The 25,728-nt window shown below is 34.9% G+C and overlaps 1 protein-coding gene across 1 annotated transcript in view; it reads left to right on the forward strand.

Moving 5' to 3' along the window:
• The window catches only part of EREG (epiregulin), a 23,374-nt gene extending 2,197 nt beyond the window's left edge, over nucleotides 1–21,177 (forward strand). Inside the window, exons 2-5 of the mRNA XM_003932106.4 lie at nucleotides 12,511–12,597; nucleotides 14,020–14,143; nucleotides 15,302–15,451; nucleotides 17,396–21,177. Of these exons, the coding sequence (XP_003932155.3) occupies nucleotides 12,511–12,597; nucleotides 14,020–14,143; nucleotides 15,302–15,451; nucleotides 17,396–17,477 (443 nt within the window). The 3' untranslated portion in view covers nucleotides 17,478–21,177. The remainder of the gene's footprint in view (nucleotides 1–12,510; nucleotides 12,598–14,019; nucleotides 14,144–15,301; nucleotides 15,452–17,395) is intronic.
• Nucleotides 21,178–25,728: the final 4,551 nt, after the last annotated feature.

The following is a 25,728-nucleotide window of genomic DNA, read 5'->3' on the forward strand; positions in this document are numbered from 1 at the left end:
AGTTCCCATAGAAAAGGAGCGGTAAAGTGAGAGAGTTCACACTTGGGGCTGCTAGCACGTTTAGCTTACTGAACAATAAGTAAAATACTTCAGATACTTGATAGCATTTTTCTAAATAATCTATGATTTTAGAGCAGAATTGTCTTTTTTAATCCTGTGATTTTTCTAAAGACAGGAGGAGAAATTTTTACCTTGAATTCTGCAGTTATGTTCAGGGGCTTTCTATTTAACATCAAACATTATTATTCATGCCCACATGGGTTTTTGAATATGTTCCTGAATGACATCTCCAAGACAATTTAGTCCTACTTCATCAATGAGAGAGAAGTAAGCAGAAGAGATATTCTTTTTTTGAAAATGTGAGAATCATAAATCTCAATGAAACAATAGGCTTATCTTTGATTATTTCTGTTGACCATGAGAGTTTATGAGTTACCTGAGTCTTGGCACAGCCTGAGATGACAAATCTTGTCAGAAAACATAATGATAGGCCTTTCCTGTCTGGATTTTGACCAGGCACCATTACCACCTTCTGCATGGTCTTGCCATGTGAGTGTCTTGGGTAACTGGGGTGTCTGATTCAGCACTGGGACCCAGATCCAGGACTTGAGAAGAGAGCTAACAGTTACTAAATGCCCACTGTGTGCCAGCCATGTTGTGTATTAGGTGCTTTAAACAAATTCTCTCCTTTATTTCTTAAAATAACTGTGTGAGGTAGGTACGATTAGCCCAGTTGTCAAGTACCTTACAAGGACTCAGAGATAGTAAATGGCCAGATCACTCTGTGATAATGAGGAAAGAGCCAGTGAGACTCAGGCTTAGCAGGAGCATAATAAGCATAGCAGATTCTAAGAGAAGTTCCAGAGTAGTCTGGGGCTGCTCCAGGGCTCAGATCCTCTCATAGGTACAGTATGTGTACAAATGGGCTTTCTGACCCTTTGTGCAAAGTCAGGCAAATAAAACATGACTGTTCTCTTAAGCTGTGCTAAAATTGTTGAATTTTCATTTAATGTTCATAATGTTTTATCAACACAGTTCCTAAGATATGATTTTCATTATAAAGCAGTCATTGAAGTTAGCTGACTGGGGTCCTGGTTTTTATGTTTTCTGAGATTTACATTAAGCAAAGCAATAAATAGGGTAACTTACATGTGTTTTATTTCTTGTATTCTTTTTTTTTTTTTTGAGACCAAGTTTCGCTCTTGTTGCTTTGGCTGGAATGCAATAACTGGATCGTGGCTCACTGCAACCTCTGCCCCTGAGGTTCAAGTGGTTCTCCTGCCTCAGCCTCCTGAGTAGCTGGGATTACAGGCATGCACTACCAGACCCAGCTAATGTTGTATTTTTAGTAGAGACGGGGTTCTCCATGTTGGTCAGGCTGGTCTTCAACTTCCCATCTCAGGTGATCTGCCCCCCTCAGCTTCCCAAAGTGCTGGGATTACCGGCCTGAGCCACCGCGCCCAGCCCTATTCCTTGTATTTTTTTTTTTTTTTATATTATTGTGAATTCAATATAGCATTGATAAGGGATCAACTTGGAATCTGTAGCCCATTTCTATTAACAGTGAGAATGTAAACATACTTCCTTGTTGTTGTTGTTGTTGTTGTTGTTGTTGAAAATACTCATATAATCACTTTGGAAAAACTGAGTTTGAATGTTTTCTCTCCATTTTTGCAAAAGAATCTCCCATTTCCTTGTTAACGATCACCTGAAAGATGCAAATGTCAAGTAAGAAATCCTCTTTAAGGAGACTGTAAATTAAGGTGGGGTTTCCTCATCTGTCAGTCTTTACTTTGAATGTAGGCCTATACAAATTGTCGAGTTAATATGGCTGTAACTGCTGCTGGGAGCATTCCATTGGGAGACAATGAGAACGCTTCCCAGTGGTGAAATAGGAGAGATCCTTAGGGAGGAGCAGTCTGACAACCATTGCCTTGACATGGCAATTTTGGAACCTTTGAAAAAATGAAGTAATGCAACATACTCAGCGTCCTCTGGAGATGCAGTTTACGTAAGACTAGGTGTTTAGTTACAGAGCACATAAAGGTTGAGTGGCCTTCTAGGTTAAAGTAATGATTTAATTTGCCAGGAAACTGTTTATGATACTCAGGATGATTTGATGATTATCAAGAAAAAAATTATATTTTGATATATCTCATAACACTCTTAATATATAGGTTTATCCTCCCTCTTCTTTTAAAAAAAATTCAATAGCATTTGGGTTACATGTGGTTTTTTGTCACATGTATGAATTATATAGCGGTGAATAGATTTTAGTGCACCTATGACTCGAGTAGTGTACATTGTACCTAATGTGCAGTGTTTTTTTATCCCTAGCCCATCTCCCACTCTTCCCCTTCTAAGTCCCTTAAGTCCATTATATCACTCTGTATGCTTTTGTGTACTCGTAGTTTAGCTCCCACTTTTAATGGTTTTTGGTTTTCCACTCCTGTGTTCCTTGACTTGGAATAATGGCCTCAAGCTCCATCCAATTTTGCTGCAAAAGACACTATTTTGTTCTTTTTAATGGCTGAGTAGTATTCCATGAATATATGGATGTATTCCATGGAGATATATCCATGAATATATATATATATATATATATATATAAAACCTTACTATTGTATGTAGTTTTAATGGATAAAATGATACTATGAAATTATAGAAAGCACTTTCAAAATTAGAGCTGTCATTATCAAAATGACACATATATGTGTGTATATATATATGTATATATATATATATGTATAGCAATATTCAGAAAGAAAAATGTTAAACCTTAATATCTTGGGTTAAAAAGTCTCTATTTTAAATTTGAGGTATGAAATTGATTAATACATGCACATGCGTGCATACACACACACACACACACACACACACCCCTACCTTTATATATGTCAATTTTATAGTTTTAAATTGAGGCATAGTGTATAGTGTATAAAACACAGATTTCATGCCTCAGGTTTTTTTTTAATTTCATACTTTCATCAAGAGTGATTTCTCTCTGAGCCTTACTATCTCTGAGTCCTTGTAAGGTACTCATCTGCAAAAGGGAGGTTATAATATCTACCTTGTCAGGTTATTGTATGTAGTTTTAATGGATAAAATGATACGATGAAATAATAGAAAATTAGACTTTTAAAATTAGAACTGTCATTATCAAAATGGTTTCTTACAAAAAGCCTCATTTGGTTCTTAAGATGCCTTTTTAGGCCAGAAAGGTATTTTTGTTTCCTTTTTACAAATGAGGAAACAGGAGTTACACGGTATGTAAGACTTCATGTTTGAATATGCTGTACCCTTTACTGTAGATGCCCTCAGACACTCTCTACTTTTGGTGAAGTACTCATGCTTTAAGACTGAAAAAGGATCCACTTTTTTTTTTTTTTTTTTTTTTTTTTGAGACGGAGTTTCGCTCTTGTTACCCAGGCTGGAGTGCAATGGCGCGATCTCGGCTCACCGCAACTTCCACCTCCTGGCTTCAAGCAATTCTCCTGCCCCCGCCACCCTAGTAGCTGGGACTACAGGCACGCGCCACCATGCCCAGCTAATTTTTGTATTTTTAGTAGAGACGGGGTTTCACCATGTTGACCAGGATGGTCTCGATCTCTTGACCTCGTGATCCACCCACCTCGGCCTCCCAAAGTTCTGGGATTACAGGCGTGAGCCATCGTGCCCGGCAGGATCCACTTCTTTAGGCATTTCTCTGATAAGCCCTGACCCTCCATTGCATCTTTCCCATTCCTTTTGTCCTGTGGTCCCTCTCACACCACACACAGCACTGTAAGTGTGTGTATAACCCTGTCCCTCCTTGCTGGTGGTATAGTCATCTTTTATCATTTCCATTGTGATAGGCTTATGTTAAACACAATAAATGTTTGCTAGATGGATGATTATATTAATACTTTATTCAGAGTTCTCACCACTATGTTATATACTCAATTAGCTGTACTTGAAAAATGTGCTTGAGGAGCAAAATATAAAATTTTGAGGTTAAGTAATAGTTTTGGAAAATTCGATTCTGTGGTTGTTTCTGATGAAGTCTAACAATTTTTCTTCCCTCTTTTTCACATTTTTATCTCTTATTTTAGTCTGTATTAACTGAAGATATGCCTACTAAAATTTGTGTGTGTGTGTGTGTGTGTGTGTGTGTGTGTGTGAGAGAGAGAGAGAGAGAGAGAGAGAGAGAGAGAGAGAGAGAGGTTACCAAGCCATGATATAACCAAATAAAGTGGCAGTGATAGGACTGCCAGTGGCAGATAGAGAAGCATTGTTTTAGAAATTAAAGAAACCTTAGAGAAATCTAATCCAAACTTCATCTCACCCTCTACCCCACCCTCACTCCTTGGTCTCTGTTTTCAGAGATAAGGACACTCAGTTTCAGGGAAACAAAATAAGTATGTGAGCTAGAACTGGATTCCATTTCTCATAAGTCTAATGCAGGGTTTTTCAACCTTGTCTCTATTGACACAAGAGACTAAATAATTATTTGTTGCGGTGGGCTGTCATAAGCATTGCAGGGTGTTTAGCAGCAACCCTGGTCCTTATCCACAGGATGTCAGTAGCATCCCTTAGTTGTAACAACCAACAAAGTCTCCAGACATTTTCATATGGTGGCAATGTCATATGAAGGAGAAATTTTGCCAATGAGGGATACAATTTTGCCAACCAGGGTTGGCACAGTTGCTCCCAGTTGAGAACCAATAACATAAAATACACCTTTGTATTGTAGTTACACACACATAAAATACATCTTTGTATTGTAGTTACCCATTCTGCACATAATTCACTGTTTGGACAACTAATGCTTGAGTTACTAAGAGAAAATTAATATTAATGATAATCTGGATATAAATATAAAGCACATTTTTCTGTTTAAAAATCAGCTCTGCAATATTTATTGCTGATTTTAGTACCATTCACATCTAATAATGAGTCTTATTTATGATGGAATCATGAGTACTTTCTCTGATTATTCCTTTGATAACCACCCTCTACCTCCTTTTGCAACTCTACTCTCTTAGCTCTCAGCACATTTAATTTTCTTTTTTCTCTAATTTCTTGTTCTCTTTTCCTGGCCATTTCTGTCTACTTTCTACCACTTGTTTCTCAAAGTTCTGTTATTTTCCATTCCATATTATTTTCCTTGGAATATTTAAATGACTTTCATCCCTTTAAAGGTAATATCTTCTCATCTGACTTTCAAATGGACTTCTCCTGATCTCCAAATAGATTCTTATTCCTTTACTGTATTCCCCACAACCTCAGAAATAGAAATATAAATATCTACCAGTAATACCAGTAGATAAACATTAAACTCAAAGGTGTTCACTCCCTTCATGCCTTCATGCCCAAACGTCACCACATGCTGTCCTGCCTATGTCTCTTCTTTTTATAACATCAGCATTCTCTGTTTTTTCTGACTAGAAACTTGGCATCATCTATAAATTATCTCCTTTCCTTACACGCTTAGGTGTCCAGCTCCTTTCGGTCTATTTAAAGCAGGAACATTGTCTCTTGTACCAGTTTTCTCTTCAGTGTTTTGTTCAATATCTTGCATGTAGACAACTCTCAATAGATATTCATTGAATAAATATTATTTGACACTGTAGGTACTAAAAGCAAGGATAGGGTAAGCTGCCCTCTTTTTTTTTTATTATTGGATTGTAACTAAGTCCTTCCCACCCTGCTATCATGCTATGGAGGCATATGTGGCTCTCACTGACGTCAAGGTTGCCAATGTCAACCCAAACTATATTTTCATAAACTGTATTATCTGAAAGTAGAATTCCTTAGCAGCCTCCAGTGTATGAGATGCATTATGTATATTATCTGAATAAAAAGTAATTAACTTTGAGTGTTTTGAAATCATCTTTAATGTACTCACTTTCTTTTTTTTATGTGTGTGCTCACTGATTAAAACTTTTATCCTTGCAAATTCATGTTTGGCCATAGGCATCTACAGAGAAAACAATGTAGTCAATATATTTCTCAAAATACCATTTAATATCCAAACTTCATACCACAACGTGACTATAATGAAAAGAAGGCAAATTGCAGACACTTATAGTCCAAACTCTTCCACCTTTAGAAGATTTTTCTTATGGAATAATAATGTAATAATAATTTAAATTTCTGAATTGAATTTGTAGGAGTAGAAGTGAGAAGCCAGATGGGAGGGAGTCAGGGTAGAAAAGGTTATAGAAAGCTCTTCTTATGTAAGATCACCTTGAGGAAAACAATATGTTTCCAAAAGAAAATTTGAAATAGTACTCTAGAAATGAATCTTTGTCTTTTAGGGGAGGCAAGCCCCACCATTAGGGCTTTTGGTCACCAAATTCCAAAACACTCAGATTAATGTAAATTGCACTCTTTACACAAGAGTTGGTATATGTATTCTCCTTCATTCTGGAAACACTTCCATTATAAACAAGATATACAACTTTAAATTCATGTTTAGAGTAAAATAGATAATTCCCTTGTACTTTGACTCACTGATTCTTTATTTGACTTGCTTTAAGTATAGCATTATATGATAATATGTAAGTGAAATATATTAACATTTGAAGTATGGTTTAGAAATGACTACCTAAATTGGAGAGTATAACTTAATGCTTATAACTTGAAACACATGACATATTAACATTTTTACTACTTAACAAGGAAGAGTCTATGGCTATTTTTTAAAACTCAAAATTAAATAATTATTTTTAAAGTGTTATTAAATTAACCTCGAGTTTCATAATGTTTTTTCTCAAATTGCTATAGCTACTTTTTACATTTAGGTCTTAATGAGTATAGTTACAAAGCTAACATTAAAAATATATAGGAATAGAATTATTGCTGGCAGAAGGCAAGGTTAGTTTTCTATACATTTGTATATGTGCTATACACACACACACACATACACACACACTCTCTGAAAAGTAGGTTGCTAATAGAAAGTGCTTACAGTAAGTCTTTTTAGTATCTGATGTGATAAAGAGTTTTACAGTTATTTTGACCAAGGTGAAACAAGAGCTTATCAAATAGTGGAATTTAATTTAAAACAAAAAGACATCCAAAAGCAGTGAAGGATTATTCACTCCTTAAAAGCACACAAGACCCAACAAGCCTACTATGTTATAGACAAATTCTAGAATTACAGACTGCCATGGAAGAGGGTAGAAAATGAACAGTCTGTGAGTAGGTTGGCATATGACCACAGCAAAAGTGTGAACAAAGAGGATTTTGCTATGTGTTAGGACTGAGCAAATGCTAAGATTCAGTGCAAGATTGCTATTCTGGTCTAAATAGCCTAAAAGGTTAAATTGGGAAAATGAGATGCATTCCTTTTATTCTGTAATCTATCTGATTTTATGTTGGATCACTTTAATTTGATTTTGTTATACTCGAAGTTCTGGAGTACATGTGTGGAACATGCAAGTTTGTTACATAGGTATACACGTGTCATGTGGTTTGCTGCATCCATCACCCCATCATCTATATTAGGTATTTTTCCTAGTGCTATCCATTCCCTAGCACATTCCCAATCCCCTGTTATTCCTCTTCTAGCTGGTCATCCCCTGACAGGCCCCGGTGCGTGATGTTCCCCCCGACTGTGTCCATGTGTTCTTATTTTTATTTTCTTGACTGTTTTCCGGAAAAGTCATTTCACCCTAAGATTTGCAATTGATTTTGCTGACTTGGCTTGGTCAGCCAGTCACCAAATCCTAGCCTCCTCTGTACTGGCCTCTTTCTGGATGAGCCCTCAGTGAGATCCTTAGGAAGCAAGGTCAATCCTGGCACAGTGGCTCAAGCCTGTAATCTTAGCATTTTGGGAGGCCAACATGGGAAGTTAGCTTGAGCCCAGGAGTTCGAGGTTGCAGTGAGCTGTGATTGCACCACTGCACTCCAGTCTGGGTCAACTGAGCAAGAGCCTCAGAAACAAAATAATTAAAAATAAAAAGGAAGCAAGGTCAAAAGAAACCATATGCAATAAGAAGCACATTTTCTATGTCTGGCATTTTGTCTGACTGTTGGGCAACCACTTCTTAGTGCTCCAGGGCCCACGACATTTACTGCTATTCCCATTCCTATGATGGCACTCAACCTCTCCCACGCGCGGTCCCCAATATTGTGTAAGGGTGTAGGCTCGGCCCTGACTCACAGGGAAGAGGCGATTTGTATCCTGTGAGTCACTGGCACCACTTCCTGCTGGCACATTTGAGATTTCACTGAAACATAACCTGAAAAATGAAGGTATATATATATATATATATATATGAGGCTCACATTCCTAAAACCCATTTGGAGCTTTGATAGAAATAATGGCCTCTGAATGCATTCCCATTTTTGTAGCTGTATTGTAAAAGAAGTGCCAACTGCCGATTTTGAGTTTACCGATCATCTCTGTTATATCACCTGGCGAGAAATTCCTTTGTATCTTAGTTACCAATGTCACCAGACGAGAAATGCCACCAGATCTGGTTTTTTTTTTTTTTTTTTTTTTTCTTTTGACATAGACACTATGTAAAAGCTTTAGTATCGGAGTGAATTATTTGCTTAACAACAATCCATTGTCAAGGATGAAAAAGTCAAATATAATATTTGAGGTCCAATCCTGAAGAAGTTATATTCAAACAACACTAAGATCATGAAAAAAACTTGATATTAAGGAAATGTATGCATATGGCTTTAGCATTTATTCCCTCCCTGTACGACTCTTTAAAATAATGACTAGTGATTCTTAAGGATAACAGGATAGTGGATGTAATATTTCTCTGGAGATACATTTTTCATTCATTTGATCACATTCACTCTTCTACCCTAGTCTGCAAGTGTTTGGGAGCAAAGGCATATTGCAGGAACATTTGAGAACTATTGTTTTAAAGCAATAGTGCTGTACAGATGGGCATGACTTAGAATTATTTTTTCTGTTTTATTGGCCACATCGATCTACGATGGAATTGCAGTTATACACTTTAATTTGAAAGGAACATTTAAAATTATATATGATTCCACCTGTAAAATATCCTGCTGCAGGATTAATGGAGCAAGTCTCACAGAAACTATCCTGAGCGATGGACTGTGTCCAAGGAAGCGTCACAGGTAAGGAAAGCCCAGTTTTTGTGGAGGCACACCCTGGGCTGAACATTCTTTAATTAACAAAGAAAAATATTTCACCTGTGGCCTGAACAACTGGAACAAAGTTTCCAACAATGGAAAGACTAACAACTACTAAAAACCTTTAAAAAAGAAGACTAAAAGCAACACCCTGAAATAATTAGTTGGATTCTATAATAAATGCAGGTTGCAACTGGAAGCAATTCCAAGCAGGAAAGGTTAGGCTTTAGTTTATGCAAATAATAGAGAAAATAGCTGCAAATGTGCATTTTGTCCCTCACTAGCATTTTCCTATAGAAAGGATAATGTCTCCTCCAAAGCTTTCCTCAGTGGAAGAAATATGTAGGAATAGGAATGTCAAGAATGTAAGCACGTGCAACTAAAACTCCAATTTGTATTGAGGAAACTGTAATAGTTAAAGGATTTAATTCCTCAGTAGTGAAAGTGTAGTGAAATTATTATTGTGATATAAAGTAAAATTGACTTGAATGAGAATCTGCTTATCCTCCATAAAAAACTTAGTGAAATAGTTTTCAACTCTGTTCAACTGACAATGAAATCTAGGCTTTAGCTATTTCTTTGCCATTCAATAAACATGTTCTGTTGTTGTTTTGCCGTTGTTCTGGCTCTATAACAAGAATTGAAGTAGCATTTATATTGTAGGAAAAACATGGAATGGGGAGGAGATAATTAGAAACCTTTAAAGTATTTCCAAATCACTGAAGAATAGAAGACATGATGTCAACAGATAAATTCGTAACTCTTCTCTTCTGTGGTCATAAGTGATCTTAGACAAGCTTTTAATTTAAATACACTGAGCATATCTGAGACTAATAACTACTTCACAGAATTCAGTGTGAAATTTGATATATGAAGTTGTATATTATGATGCTGATGCTTATGTGTAATTTAGTTTTCAGAACCCAAAAATATACAATCAGCTTAACAGATACAAGCCTTCTCTAATTGGGAAAAAAACAAAATTCCTGTATTACATGAATTAAATTGTGCTTTACAGTACCATATAACAGAGATTTACAAACTTGTTATAAACCAATAGAGGGCACTGCCAACATATATAACTGCTAAAACCAGAGGCTGGAGTTTGAGAGTCAAGGAACATTTATGGGATATGTCAGCCACTTAAAAATATTAGTTTATTTCACTATATTCTCCCAAAAAATCTGTAAGATAGGAAAAATTAAGACCCAGAAAAGTAAATTAATTTTTTCAAGATCACCTAGCTCGAGTTTTCCTCAGAAGACTGCCTTTCCACCATACTTTGTGGCCTCTGTGTTGGGTTAAATACTCTACTTTCATTACATCTACCATAATTTGTTCTCTGTGATGTCCATTATACTCTAGTATTACTGCTCATTTCCAAATTCCAAATAAAGTGGCCCGTTTAACAATATGTATCCTTGGAAAAGGTTATTTAAACTCTTTATGCCTTAGTTTTTTCTAATGGTGACAATAATAGTATCTTCCTCAAACTGGCACTGAGAGGACTAAATAATATATAGAGATGATGTGAAGATAACCATACCTGGTTGTATTAGTTTGTTTTCACACTGCTATAAAGAACTTCCCTGAGACTGGGTAATTTATAAAAGGAATGAAGTATAATTGACTCACAGTTTTGTATGGCTGGAGAAGTCTCAGGAAACTTAACAATTATGGCGGAAGGCAAAAGGGAAGCAAGCACCTTTTTGACAAGGCAGTAGGAGAGAGACAGGAGAAGGAGGAACTTCAGACACTTATCAAACCATCAGATCTCATGAGAACTCACTCATTATCACGAGAAGAGCATAGAGGAAACCATCCCCATTGATTCAATCACCTCCCTCCCTTGACACATGGGAATTACAGGTTCCTCCCTCAACATGTGGGGATTGAAATTCAAGATGAGATTTGGGTGGGACACGGAGCCAAACCATATCACTGGTACACAGTGCGTGTTCAATAGATGGATCATCTTCTGTTTGAACTGTGAAAGATGTGGAAAGTTGAATATTTCTCTTGTCTTTCTGGAGGGATTAATCATCCTTTCATAACAGTTATCACTTAGCTACCTCAACTTAACAGGTTGATTTGAACTCTTCTTTTGCTTACAGAAACTGAATTCTCAGTGTGGTTCATCTGGCATCCCTATTCCTTATCATATGAGATAGGATATTTTCCTATTTTACTTAGATTACATTTACCTAGCTGCCAATCAGTCAAGGAAAATTTTCAGGAGTAGGAAACGAGTAGTAATAAATAACTAGTAATCATTCTAGTTATCACGCACCACAGGCCAATAAACAAACACATGAATCCAAAGGAAAATGTCCAACTGACAAAACAAAACAAAATAACATGGGAGGAGTTTATTCTCAAAAGACAACCTCTAGGGGATAGAAAAAGCAAGCTTAACATATATGTCATTATCCCCCACAGTAGGTCTTATTCATTTCTTCTAAGAAAATATGTCTAACTTTTTTTCAAATCTCATTTCTGAAATTCATTACTCCTCAAAGCAGTTGCAAGCTGAAGTCATTAATTAATTCCGCAGAACTTAATTGCTGCTAATACTACTACTACCACCACCATTAGGATTTACGATATAATAGTTACTCAAATAAACTGGAAAGATTGGTTGAAGTGCAAATACCTAAAGCTTAAACAGAAGCAGCTACATGCTCTTAAGTAAACATGTGTGCAATTAAAAGGGTTCTTCTTATCATGCTTTCTATACAATTGAGAAACTACCTGAGCCCTTCTGATGTCTGTATTTCAACATTTTATCTTTTCACTGAAGACACTTGATGAAACAGCTGATTTAAATTCTTCCTGTGCTGACAGAAACTGGATTCTAGGGCTCAGATCAGTTCATTTGTTATAGCTATTCCTCCTCATATTAGACAAGATATATTTTGATTTGATTTTACCTACCTTGGATTTTATTAATTAAAATCTATATTCATGTGTAATTTAATGCAAGGAGTAACTTAGGTACATAAGTCAATATGAATATTTCTTAGGTTGAGTTTCTTGCTGTTACCATAAATGGGAACTGATTTTTTTATTTAGAGACTTCTTTTGTGATGGGATCTACCTTGGAGCATTTCTCTGAACTCATGATGGAATAAAACAGTGGGAATTCTCCAACTGATAATGTGTCTTAAGAAACCAAACTTCAAAATCAAATCCCTGAAAATGTTATTGTGAAATGTTTAGAGCAGGTCAAGTCTGTAGCCATGAATATAATGCCAAGGCTTTTATACTTCAACAGAATAGCTGCTGCTAGTGTTTGTATTTTCTGTTATATGCCTGTTTCTATAAGCACTGCAGTTATGTAGAAATTTAATGAAGATTTCTTTCCTTAACACATTAATTATATATTTGATTTTTCTTCATAAATAGGTTTCCATCTTCTACAGGCAGTCCACAGTACAACTGTGATTCCATCATGTATCCCAGGAGAGTCCAACGATAACTGCACAGCTTTAGGTAAGCCCAACATTGTCAATGTGGCCTCAAGAGAGTACACATTTTTAAATAGAAATGTAAACTCAAATACTATAAGTATGTGACAATGAAAAAAGGGTAGGAATAGCTGCTGTATCACTTTTTAAACCACCTTATAAACTAATGTTCTTAAAAAGTTATATAAAAAAACAACAACTGATATACACAGATTTGATTGTAAAGAGAGAGGGAACAAAAAAAATATTGGATTCCCTTTGGCCATTTCCTTGTGCTTTACTGCAAAACCACCCTCAGAGACCACACTGACTGGATTCCAGGCAAAACGGGAAAACTTTGTACAGAGCAAGTTCCCTGTCTGTCTCTTTCTACCCTCTTTCTCTCTTGTTAGGAGAACAAATGATGGGTTTTTCTTTCTAGGCACAGTGTTCATTCAAAAAACGTTTATCGAGTATTTCGTATGCACCAAACACTGTGCCAAGGCATAGGGATACAAACATAAGTAATACAGTTTTTCCCCTTGAGGACTGTGGACTTCAGATACGGTTGGTCCAAGAGGGATCAGCTTTATCTTCAGTCTGAGCTATTGAATCAAGATAACTGAGTTATTTTGAGGAAACAAGATATTTTCCACAACAACTTTACCTTTTCTTTTGTCCCTCACCATCAGGGTCTTCAGAGTTTTGGTCAGCCTCCCCCCAACACCTTTTTTTTTTCCCCTTCTTTGGTTATTTGTGCAAGAGTATTACAATCAAGTTGCTATTTGAAAAATAATTTTATAAGCATCTTTCACATTTTGGTATCTAAAACTTTCTAAAGTGAATTTTACACAGGGCCTCTGTTTTCATTGTTGTATTTGTCTAACAGAGGCCTTTCTCACTAGGGTTTGTCTAGTTTGCATTCAGGTATCATTATTAGAGATATTGGGAGACATTGGTTGATTTCATTAATGGTAACCTCAACAACTTGAGAACATACACCAAAGCCAGCTATACTGATTAAAAATCCACTGTAGAATTAAGATTCTTTGAATTAATTAATGGTATGAGCTTGAGCTTGCAACTGTTTTGGGGAGTAACAGATTTCAGAGTTGTTTTGGGACTTGAGAAAAATAAGACACATTATGTTTGAAGAAGTAAATACTCACTTGGAGGATAATGACGTGTGTGTGTTAAATTTGCCTTTTCTACCCTTAAAGTTTGTCTTTTGAGAATTAAATACTTCGATTTTATCTTGTTTTGTTTAGTCTGTTGGACATTTTCCTTTGGATTCAAGTGTTTATTGATTGTTCTAGGGGCTGTGATAACTATAGAGACTTCTACTCAAAATTCTCAACTGATTGGCATCTGACGTGTTTTGCTGAAGTAGCTCAGTGGTTACTATTATGAAAGAGTAATTCTTCCATAAAGGCTACAGAATATATTCAACTTTCTACTTCTTTCACAGTTCAGACAGAAGACGATCCACGTGTGGCTCAAGTATCAATAACAAAGTGTAGCTATGACATGAATGGTTACTGTTTGCATGGACAGTGCATCTACCTGGTGGACATGAGTCAAAACTACTGCAGGTAATATGCTAGAAATAAACAAACACAGTAATTTAAAAAAAATAGATTTAGGGGTACAAGTGCAGATTTGTTAGTGGATATATTGAATAGTGGTGAAGTTTGAGCTTTTAGAGTACCTACCCCTCAAATAGTGTGTATGGTACCCACTTGCTAATTTTTCATCCCTTAACCTCCTCCCACCAACTCTTCTACCTTTTGAAGTCTCCAGGGTCTATTCCTCCATTCTCTATGATCATGTGTACACATTATGGCTCCGATTTGTAAGTGAGAACATGTGATAAATGCAGTTTTACTCTCTGTATTTCTATATTTTAAAATTACCCTATATTTCCATGGGCTGTTAAATGCAATGTATATATTACTAGAAACTTTACTGACTTTTAAAAAAATTATGGAGTAAATAGTAGCTTTCAAATCGCACAGATATGTCAGAGGTGTAGAGCAGGGAGGGCTTTCGATGCACCTAACACCTGCCAAGATGGCCTCTCTCTGCTTTGGATCTTTTCCTTCAACTTCTATTTCAGGAATTGTTTTAAGAATTGATTTCAGATCAGGCATGGTGGCTTATCCCTGTAACCCCAGCACTTTGGAAGGCCGAGGCGTGTGGATCACTTGAGGTCAGGAGTTCACAAACAGCCTGATCACCATGGTGAAACCCCCATCTCTACTAAAAATACAAAAATTAGCCAGATGTGGTGGTAGGCACCTGTAATCCCAGCTACTCAGGAGGCTGAGGCAGGAGAATCACTTGAAGCCAGGAGGCAGAGGTTGCAGTGAGCCGAGATTGCGCAACTGCACTCCAGCCTGGGTGGCAAAGCAAGACTCCGTCTCAAAAAAACAAACAGAGAAACAAACAAAAAAAAGAATTAATTCCACTGATTTAGACAACTTACAAAACATCACTGTGGACTGTCAGCCACCATGACAGCTGAACACAACTGTAATTGTAATGCCACAATTTAGCCCAAGAGTTACGTGGATCCATTTTATCATTATTGGCCCAACTCTAAGATTAATCTTTGAAATCCTCTTTACAACTTTAACAAATGTTGATGATTTATTGCAATATAGTATGATGTTAGTCTTTATAAAACTAATTCATAATCATGATTTCCTTTTTAAATAACTGATCTTTCCTTGTTCTGTATTTTGCTTCAGGTGTGAAGTGGGTTATACTGGTGTCCGATGTGAACACTTCTTTTTAACCGTCCACCAGCCTTTAAGCAGAGAATATGTGGCTTTGACCGTGATTCTTATTATTTTGTTTCTTATCATCATTGTCGGTTCCACATATTATTTCTGCAGATGGTAAGTCACTGTGCTTTTTATACTCTGCTTTTATAAATTACTTTTACTTAATGTAGACCTATAAATTGTGTTAAAATATGAATAAAGTATTAGAGAGATAAGATTGAACCTGTACAAATTATATTTACAAGAGTTGAGACACTATTAAGTATTATGCCCAATACCTGGGTGATGAGATCAATTGTACCCCAAATCTCAGTATCACACAATATGCCTAGTTAAGAAATCTGCACAGGTACTCCTAAATCTGAAGTAACTTGAAATTCTTTTTTTTAAATATTTTTTTTTTTTTTTTTTTGCTGCAGAACATCTGGATTGAACTTTATTATCAGCTCTGGTACTTATTAACCATGTGACCTTACATAAGTCAAATTGGGAGTAACAATTTGTTTCTTTATAAAATATGGATAGGAATTTTTATTCTACATTAGTTACAGGGTGGCTGTTTTTAGTATGTAACATGATAATTCATGTGAATCATAGGAAAGGTGCTAATGTTATTGTCACATGAATTTAATTCATTAAGTCAATTTTTTATTTCATAAAACAGCCTTGTGAATTAATACATAACCTTAGAGACTTGGGAATCTTATAGTTTAAGTCTGGTGGAAATGTTTCTAGACAATTATAAAAAAAGGTTGTTAAAAAATACTTTGTTTCAGTTACCCAAAACAGTCATACCTCATCCTCATATACGTTATTGTCATGAGCTAAAAACAGAAAAATAGAAAGTAAACATTGAAACTATAATTTGACGGTTTTGTTTTAGAGTTAGGAGCAAAGGATGGGAACAGTGTCAATTAATTAATAATAGTTCCCTTTAAAATGTCTCCACGAAACCCTTATTTTGAAAAAGGTACAAATTACACAATGAGGATTTCAGTTTTTATTTTTCTGTGAAAGTAGTGCACTTCTAATTTCAAAGGTCTGAAAGTGCGCTACTTTCATAAGATTAAATTTATTTTGCCCATGTTTGATCCTAAATAACCACCAAATAATAATGTCTTTCTAATAAGTTGCCATGACAGAACTGAATGTTATTAAAACTAAAATACGCCTGAAAATCTTTGACCATAATTCTTTCCTTCATAAATGGGACACTGAGACTTAGGGAGGTACATTCACATGTCCCAGCTCACATAGTTGACAAATGACAGAGTTAAGAACAAATGCTTTCTAATTCATATTCTTCCAGTAAGCATAGACATGATGTGGTTTCCTCAAAGCTACAAGCCTCATTTCCAAAATGGGGACAAAATAAACTAAAAAATATTAGAAAAATAGACTAATGAATAAGTGAAAGAAGATTCTTAATTATGATAAGTCTATGAATACTAGCTATGTGACCGTGGGCATATTCTGTATAAACAATTTGTATTTCACTTTCTTCACCTGTAAGATGAGGATAGTAACAGCAAATGTGAGGGTAAAATAAATAATGCATGTATAGCACTTAGAACATTGCAGTTCACCAAATTATGCCTGACAAATGTTATTTTTATTTTGATTAGTAATAGCATCATATCAATGTGATGGTCAGGGTGTATTAATGTTAGCATGATATTCGAAATATGCATTCCTTAGAAGGAAGAAAAAAGAAAAAGAAAGACAGAAAAAAGAAAACCCCAAACTCAGACTTAAATTTGGTCACATGCCTCTTGGAATTTCACAATATTCATGATCATGTTAAAGACTTTGAGAAGTCTTTTAAGTGTGTTTTATCATTTCATTCCAAAATTGTTTGACTACAGCACACTAACTCTTCATCCGGGTTTTTTTTTTTTTTTTTTTTTTTTTTTTTTTTTACCTTGTGCAGCCTAAATCTGTGCACCTTTGTCATTTGGGAAACACTATGTTAATATGCCTTTGGAGTCCATATGTAACATACTTGTTCCTATTAGTGTTAACTACAGTGCTAACAGTTTCATTTGTGAATACTTCCAGGTACAGAAATCGAAAAAGTAAAGAACCGAAGAAGGAATATGAGAGGGTTACCTTAGGGGATCCAGAGTTGCCGCAAGTCTGAATTGTGCTGTCAAACTTATGGGCAGAGATGAACAGTGTGCCTGGTTAATATTAATATTCCTATTTTATTAATAATATTTATGTCGGGTCAAGTGTTATGTCAATAGCATTGTATTTTAATATACTTGAAAAATATTTTTATTTTTATTTTTGACAGACTATTTGTTAATGTATAATGTGCAGAAAATATTTAATATCAAAAGAGAACTGATATTTTTATAACAGGTGATTTCCTGAGCTAAATGCTTCATCGAAAGCTTCAAAGTTATATGCCTGTTGCACAGTGCTTAGAAGTAAGCAGTGCCCAGGTCATAGCTCAAGAATTGTCAGCAAATGACAGATTTCTGTAAGCCTAAATATATAGTCAAATCAATTTAGTAAGTATATTTTTTTCTACTCCTCAAATCAATGATAATTGATTTGACTGTACTATGGTTCGATATGGTAGTTGACAACATGATGTCACATATTAAAACAATAATGCAATTGGAATTTGGGAGAAGCAAATATATGTTCTGTGTTAAACACTACAAATTTGAAATAAGCTAACCCTGGGGACCCTATGATCTCTTCACTCCTGTCTCAGCTACAACTCCATGTTATAGGAGGGGCAGTGGACCGTTCCCTATGCCAACCCAGTATCACTACTGGTGCTAGTCACCCATCTGCCAGATTCTGTCTATGTAAAATACATTGAAAAACAATTTTATATAATATTTTATTTAAGTAGTGGGCATTTCATAGCTTCACAATGTTCCTTTTTTTGTATATTACAACATTTATGTGAGGTAATTGTTGTTCATCAGACAATTAGAAAAAAGCCCACACTTGAAGCCTACGTTTGTGCTTCAATTTTGAATATTTCTTTTTATAGAGGATTTGCTGAATTCTAACATTAATCACAGTCCAAAATTTGATGAACTAATTATTATTTTAAAATATATTAAGACAATAATTCTATATGTTGTCTTAAGATGGAAAAACAGTTATTTCATCTTTTATTCAAGAAAGTTTTTACTTTAAAACAGCTCAGTAAGTGGCTTCTTCTAGAATTTAAAGTTATGTATTTAAAGCTGTATCTTGATACAGGAAGTGGGAAAAAACTTAAAAATTAATATAGTTTATTTTTCCAAATGAAAATCTCATTTAAAAGACTTGAAAACATAAAAACTTAAAGACACCTTTCTATGGAGTCTGAGATGAAAACTAGGGCTTATTTTTTGACATTTGCTTATTTTTTGGAAGAGACAAAGGTTTCTTCTTCACTCTGAGTCCATAGGTCTCAGTGAGTTAATAGGAGCATTTTGGGCTATTGCATAAGGAACCACTGCTGCCACCACCTTTGGATTTTATGGGAGGCTGCTTTATTGAATGCTAAACCTTTGGGTAGTCTCCCTGGATCAAATACCAGGTCAGGGAGGATCTGTTCTTCCTCCATTTTTTTCCTGGCATGTGCTAGGGCAACAAAGACATAATAAGCCCTGCTTAACCTCTGGAGCATCAGCTGCCAGGACTTGCCCCCATGCATATCCATGTATTATATACCCTGGTGTAATCACACAAATATCATCTAAAGTCCTGGCCCTGGCCCTTACTATTAGGAAAACACACACACACACACACACACACACACACACACACACATAGACACACACACACACACACACACATAAATGTGTGTCCTGCAAACATTTATATGTGTGTGTTCATATACATATTGTTTATATATTCATACACATATTGTGTATATATTTATACACAAACATATATGTATACATAACCTCAATGGATCATAGAATTACCATAATCTGTTGCTCTATTAACCATTTATAGAAAACTTAAAAACAAGAGAAAATAAAAATCGGTTAGATCTAAAAAGTTATTTCTGTTTCCTATTTAATACAGCTGAAGTCAAAGTATGTAAGAACACATTTTAAGTACTATACTTCCAGTTGGCTAGTTTCACATCTGTGGATTCAACCAACCAAGAATGGAAAATATTTTAAGAAAATACAAATAAAAACCAATGACAATATAAATATTGTAAATATGTAAATAACAACTATTTACATAGCATTTACATTAGGTATTATAAGTAATGTAGAGATGATTTAAGTATATGGGAGGATGTGAGTAGGTTATGTGCAAACACTATGTTCTTTTATATAAGTGATTTGAACATCTGCACATTTTAATATGTACAGGGGGGCGATCCTGGAATCAGTCCCTTGTGAATACCAACACTTAATAGATGTGAAGAGAGTCTGCATATTTTCAGTGAACTTGGCTGTTTCAAAGAAAATCTATTGACTCTTCAAGAAATCAGCTGCAATCCATTTATTTCATTTACAAAGATTTATTGTAAGCATCTCAATATTGATTTGTCAGTTTATCTTGATTTGTCAGTCTTTCTTATTCATAGAAACAAGTCAGTTTAGTATTTTTTATCTTTAGGAATGCTTCACTAGGCATTCAAAGGTAACACTTTCAATAACTGATATTCCCCTAAAATAGTTAGATTTTTATAAATGCACATTAAATAATAAATTATGACCCACATTACTTTTGGTGGGTGAAAATAAAACAGAAATAATTGTTTTTGTTAGGATGGTGCTGAGTAAACATAAAAACTGATTTCCATGAGCTCATGTGTTATGTACACAATGGAAAGATTTTAGTTTGCATTTAGTCTATCTTCCCAATTTTACAGATTTCTCACTATATATATTTCTAGAAAGGATTATGTATATTCAACGTATTGAAAACCAAAGCAACCACAAATGTGTAATTTATGGTCTCCACCAAGGCCGTGTAATAACCCAGTTAACCTTCTCTTTAACCAAGAATATTAAGTTCTATAACTAGTACTCAAGATTTAACCTTAAAATTGAGATTTCCGTATTGTGCTAAACATATGTAATACAATGTAACTCCACTGTTCTCCTAAACATTCTTTTGCTCTAATCTCTCTGCCAAAAGTCAAAGCGATGGGAGAACTGGTACATTGGTATGACAACGTCTTAAGTCAGATTTTTATTTATGAGTTTTTGAGACTAAATTCAATCACCATCAGGTATCAAATCAACTTTTAGCAGCAAATACATGATTCTAGTGTCTGACTTCTGTTAAATTAAAAAATGCAGTTTTTAAAAACCTGTATCTAACCCACTTTGTAGTTTTTGTTCCAATATCCATTCTGTAAACTTTCGAACAAAAGATTTTTAGTTTGCCACCCAATATATTCTGACTTTTAAAAAATTCTCGTTCATATGGGAGAAAAGGGAGTAACAACTTGTACAAACAGTATTTCTGGAGTATATTTTAATGTTTTAAAAAAGAATGATTTTATTTAAACATCTGTTATCAAATTTGATGATGTTAAATGCAATGTAATGTATTTTCCTTTTATTTTGCACTCTGTAATTGCACTTTTTAAGTTTAAAGAGCCATTTTGGTATACAGTTTTTATTAAAGATGTTATGGAACATAAAGTTGTATTGCATGCAGTTTAAAGTAACTTATTTGATTATAAATTTTATCAGTATACTGAATTGTATCAATTTGTTCGTGTTCAATATCAGCTTTGATAATTGTGTACCTTAAGATATTGAAGGAGAATATAAATAATTTACAAGATATTGTTAATTTTTATTTATTTTTTTGGAAACTGAAAAAAAAATGAAATAAAAATACATTGAACATCATGCATTCAAAATCTACACTGGGAAGGCAGTCTCATTCTTTTTTTTATTTTGCAATTTTTCCCCACAAAAAATTAAAGGGTTTATAGGCAGTGACAAGGCTATAATGTGTGCAGATATAAAGACTAAATGGTGTTAATTTTGGAAAACAGTCTATAAATGTATCACATTTTATAGCCTACCATGAAGAACTTCTTGAACTAGAAGGAGCCACATTAGTTATAAAATTCTAGGTGTTGGTATTTTAAAATCCTAGGAGTTAGTATTTTTAAAAAAATATTTTAAAGAGTATTTTAAAAGAGTATTTCTAAAAAGAATAGATATCCTACTGAAAAGTAGCATTTGAAAAGATACATCAGCCAAAATGGTGTCTTCTTGAACTAGATTCCCTAGTCTTCTTGAAAATATTCCCTCAGCCTTGGCAAAGAGGCTTGACTCCCCTGAGCCTTCAGAGCAGACAAGCTTGATTCTTCTGAAACTCCATCACAGTGATGGACGGTTACCTCGCTATAGTGCTTCAGCAGCCTACAGAGTACTTGCTCCATCCCTCAGCTCCTTGTATCTTTCATTAGCCTGCAGCTGTGGCAGTGAGCTATGGCTAAGACCATTTGACAGTGAAGTTAAGCAATTTGTCCTGGGTCACACCAGTGGCAAAAGATGGAGCTGTCATGAGAACTGAGGTCTTCTGACTCCTAATTTCACTGATTTTCTGGCCATATAAGAGGCAGGGGAAGATCATAAGGAGTTAGTCTCAGATCTAGTTTAGAGTTTTCTCGGGAGAAATAAAAATTCTTGTAAAACAGAATCTTTGAATTGTCATAGAACCACTACACTGATTTAGTTCAAGGTCTGAGAACCCAGAAGATTAAGGAAGAGAACTATTAGAAACACTTTTCTTCTCTCAGCTTCCAGGATACTACACTAATCTGTTTTTCTACCTGCTTCTCAGTCTTTTGCTATATCTCTCTCAATATTTCCCTATCCTCTACCGTGGACCTAACAATAATAGAATGCCCCAAAGCTTAATCTTGTAAATTTTCTCTCCATATAGCCACTCCCTACTTCATTCCATATAGTTTCACATTTTTAATTGCTGTTTAGATACCAATTACTCCCAGTCTAAATATTTGCCATGAGTTCCAGATATCTGTGTCAAATTACCTAGCATCTCCACTTACATATTCACTAGGCATTCAACAGTAACATGCTCAATAACTGATATTCCCCTAAAAAATGTTTCTTCAATGATGTACCTCTCTCAATTAAACTCCACCTTTCTTGTATCTCAGACCAAAAACCTGGTATCTCTCTCTGGGAGGTGCTAAATGTCTCATCTTCAAGTGATTTCAGAGAGAAATACTCTAAACTTTTACAATGATGGCAGAATTGGTCATTTTGAAGAGATTATGCAGATGAGAAAAAAGATTCCAAGAAACTGATGTTAGACGGAATATCACAGTTTTCAAAAGGATAAAATTATAATCACTGAATTTGACTCCGATCAATTCTAGAACATACTTTTCCCTAAACAGTCATAAAACATTATTAAATATAAGTGCTGTTCATTAGGTTCCAACATGAATTCATTAAGAAAAGACATAAGACATTAATCTCTTTTAAATAGCCTGTCTGGTCACCCACTAGTGCTAGCTATCTATTATGCAAACCCAAACACAGATACTCTGTTCAGTTTATCTAAATTTTAGAGAAATGCTTGGGAAAAGACTTCCATAATTTTCTTATTAGCTTGTAGTGTGCAATGTAACTATTAAGAAAATTAGCACAATTTAAGCTCATATAATAAAAGTAATGTAAGTGGATTCATTACATGCTAAATAAATGGAGACCATGTGACTAAGTGATACAGAACTTTAGATTAGGGATTGGTTATACTAAAGGATGACAGAAACTATACATAAAAATGTAATCATGTATTGCTGACCAATGATGACCTTTCCAATTAATCTATCAGAAAGAATCAATGATTTTCTATTATTCTCAGTACTATCCCTTCTGGGGATGGCAAGATGTGTTGTTCCAAGGAAGTAGGTGTCATTTTTCTGATCTTCAAGTTATTATCAGGTACAGTTTGCATTCTTAAAAAATGAAAAAAAACCCCAGTGCTTTATGAGTTAATCAATATTTATTGAAAAGCTTTTCTGTGTTTAGTAATTGCAAAAGGTTGTGGAATATTCAAAAGAGTATAAAATATACTATCATTTGCAAAAAAAAAAAACTTAGGGATTCAAAGTTATGAGAATATTTAAAGAACAGTGGAGACTATTATAGTTAGGGTTTCTTGATTCTTAAGGGAAAAAATAATTCTGGTGAAACTAAAAAAAGTTATAGGAAACATATGAGAAAGTCAATAGAATTAGAGTAAAAGCTAAAAAAAAAAAAAACCCCAGGACAGTTCTAGTGATTTAGGTAGCAGTGTGTTGCTTCTAGAAAGTGTGAACTCCAACCATTTTACTTCTTGGGAGCTTGTGGTCTAAGAAGACAGCATATGACAGTCTAGCTGAGAATATGAGTACACCCTGGCCATGGAAGGGCACTTTAGCTGAGAAAAGCAAAAGTTTTTATCTAATAAGGGAAAAAACATCATCCCCCAAAGAAAAATAAAATGCTATTACATGAAGAATGAATAAATTCTGAAAAGACAAATAACAGAAATCCACCAAATATAGTAGATGATATGATACAAAATAATTTAGAGAAAGGTAACTTCAAGAGGGGAGATTTCATTGATGAGGTAGGACTTAAACTGGACTTTGAAAAAATGACAGGACTTTGATATAAGCAAAGGAGAGACTGTAGGACATTTCAAATGGAAGAACAATCAGCAAACACAGTAACAAAAAGCATAGCATGTTTAAGATACGTCAGGGAGACTATCTTCATAGTAGCAGAAAATCCATATTTGGGAAAAGTTATGAATTTAGTTTGAAGGCTCAGTAAAGGTGTACCAAAAAGATACACTTTACATTTATGAACCATTGAGAATCATTTATAGTTTTTGATCAGAGGAATGACACCACAAATTGGTGTGGTAGGCGGAACGATACCCCTCACCTCAAAAGACATCTGTGACCTAATCCCCAGAACCTATGAATATGTTACCTTCCATGGTAAAAGGGACATGACTGATGATTAAGGTTACAGACTTTGCGATGAGGAGGTGATCATGGATTAACTGGGTTGGCCTGAGCTAATCACATGAGTTTTCAAAAGTAGAGCATCATTCCTAGTTGTCGCCAGAGATGTGATGTGAGAAGGAAGGGCTTGACTTACAATTGCTGATAAAGGAAGAGGGTCTCAAGCCAAGAAACGCTGGTGGCCTATGGAAGTTGGAAAAGGCAAGAAAATAGACTCTCCTATATATTATTCAGAACAGAATGTAGCCCTGACAACACCTCAATTTTCACCAGGTGTCAACATCTTCCTTTTAGCCCAGGGAGGCATCTCTTATACTTCTGCACTGTAAGATGATAAATTATGTATTTTAAGTTATTGAAATCCTAGTAATTTGTTGACACTAAAAGAAATCTAAAGTCGCTAATTTTTTGGAAAGTTTGAAATGAGATTATTTGAGAACACTTCTTGAGAGAAGGAGGCAGGAGGCAGAGAAACCTACGAATAGAGTGTCATAATGACCTAGATGTAAACTGAAGTAAGTTGAGACTAGGATTATGTTTGGGAAAACAGAGTAGGAGGAGCATTTTAGATATGTCACAGAGGGAAAATCAGGTGTTTAGTAATTGGATATGAGAAATGAGAGAAAGCAAAGTTAGAAATAATTGAGTTTAGGAAAGAAGAAAAATAGTTTAAATATGTTGACTCTAAGACAGCAGCAGGGTATATGTATAGAAATAGCATATTTGTGGTATCTGACAACACCTCAATATTATTTACTGTTTTACAATTTACAAAATACTTTCACATCTGTTAACTCTTTGTTTCGATGCATACTTTGAGACAGAAGGTAAAATTCATAATTATTATGTAAAAAATAATATGGTCTCCAGAAAAGTTGTGATTTGTACCATATCATAAAGCAAGTAAAGTCACAGAACTCATACCCTATTCTAGTGCATCCTTTGAGCCCCAGGCCAAATTTCCATCCCCTTAGAGGTGCCCCCAAATGCAGAGGTTGGGCATGTGGTCTGGGCTAAAGCTGTGATGGTGAGAACTACCATCACAGAGACTATAGCTGAAGCCAGAGAATTACTTCAAGTTAAATACCCCAAAGGAATGAGGGTAGAGGAAAAATGTCAAGAAACCATTGACTGAGTCTCAGGAAAGTGACAGAAATAACTTTGTCTAAGGAAAATGGTAAAACAGAAGACTGCCCACAAAAGAAATGATTAAATATTTAATTTATTCATTCAATCATTCAAACACTTATTGTGGGCTTTTTATGTGCCTTACTGTTCTACATCTTGAGAAAAAATGATAAGATAAACAAAACCTGACATCTATATTCTAGCAGGAAAAGAAAAAAATAAATAAATATTAAAACAGCAATAGTTGCAAATGTGTATAGGACTTACT

Source organism: Saimiri boliviensis, chromosome 3, assembly GCF_048565385.1.
Source record: "Saimiri boliviensis isolate mSaiBol1 chromosome 3, mSaiBol1.pri, whole genome shotgun sequence".
Lineage (NCBI taxonomy): Eukaryota > Metazoa > Chordata > Mammalia > Primates > Cebidae > Saimiri > Saimiri boliviensis.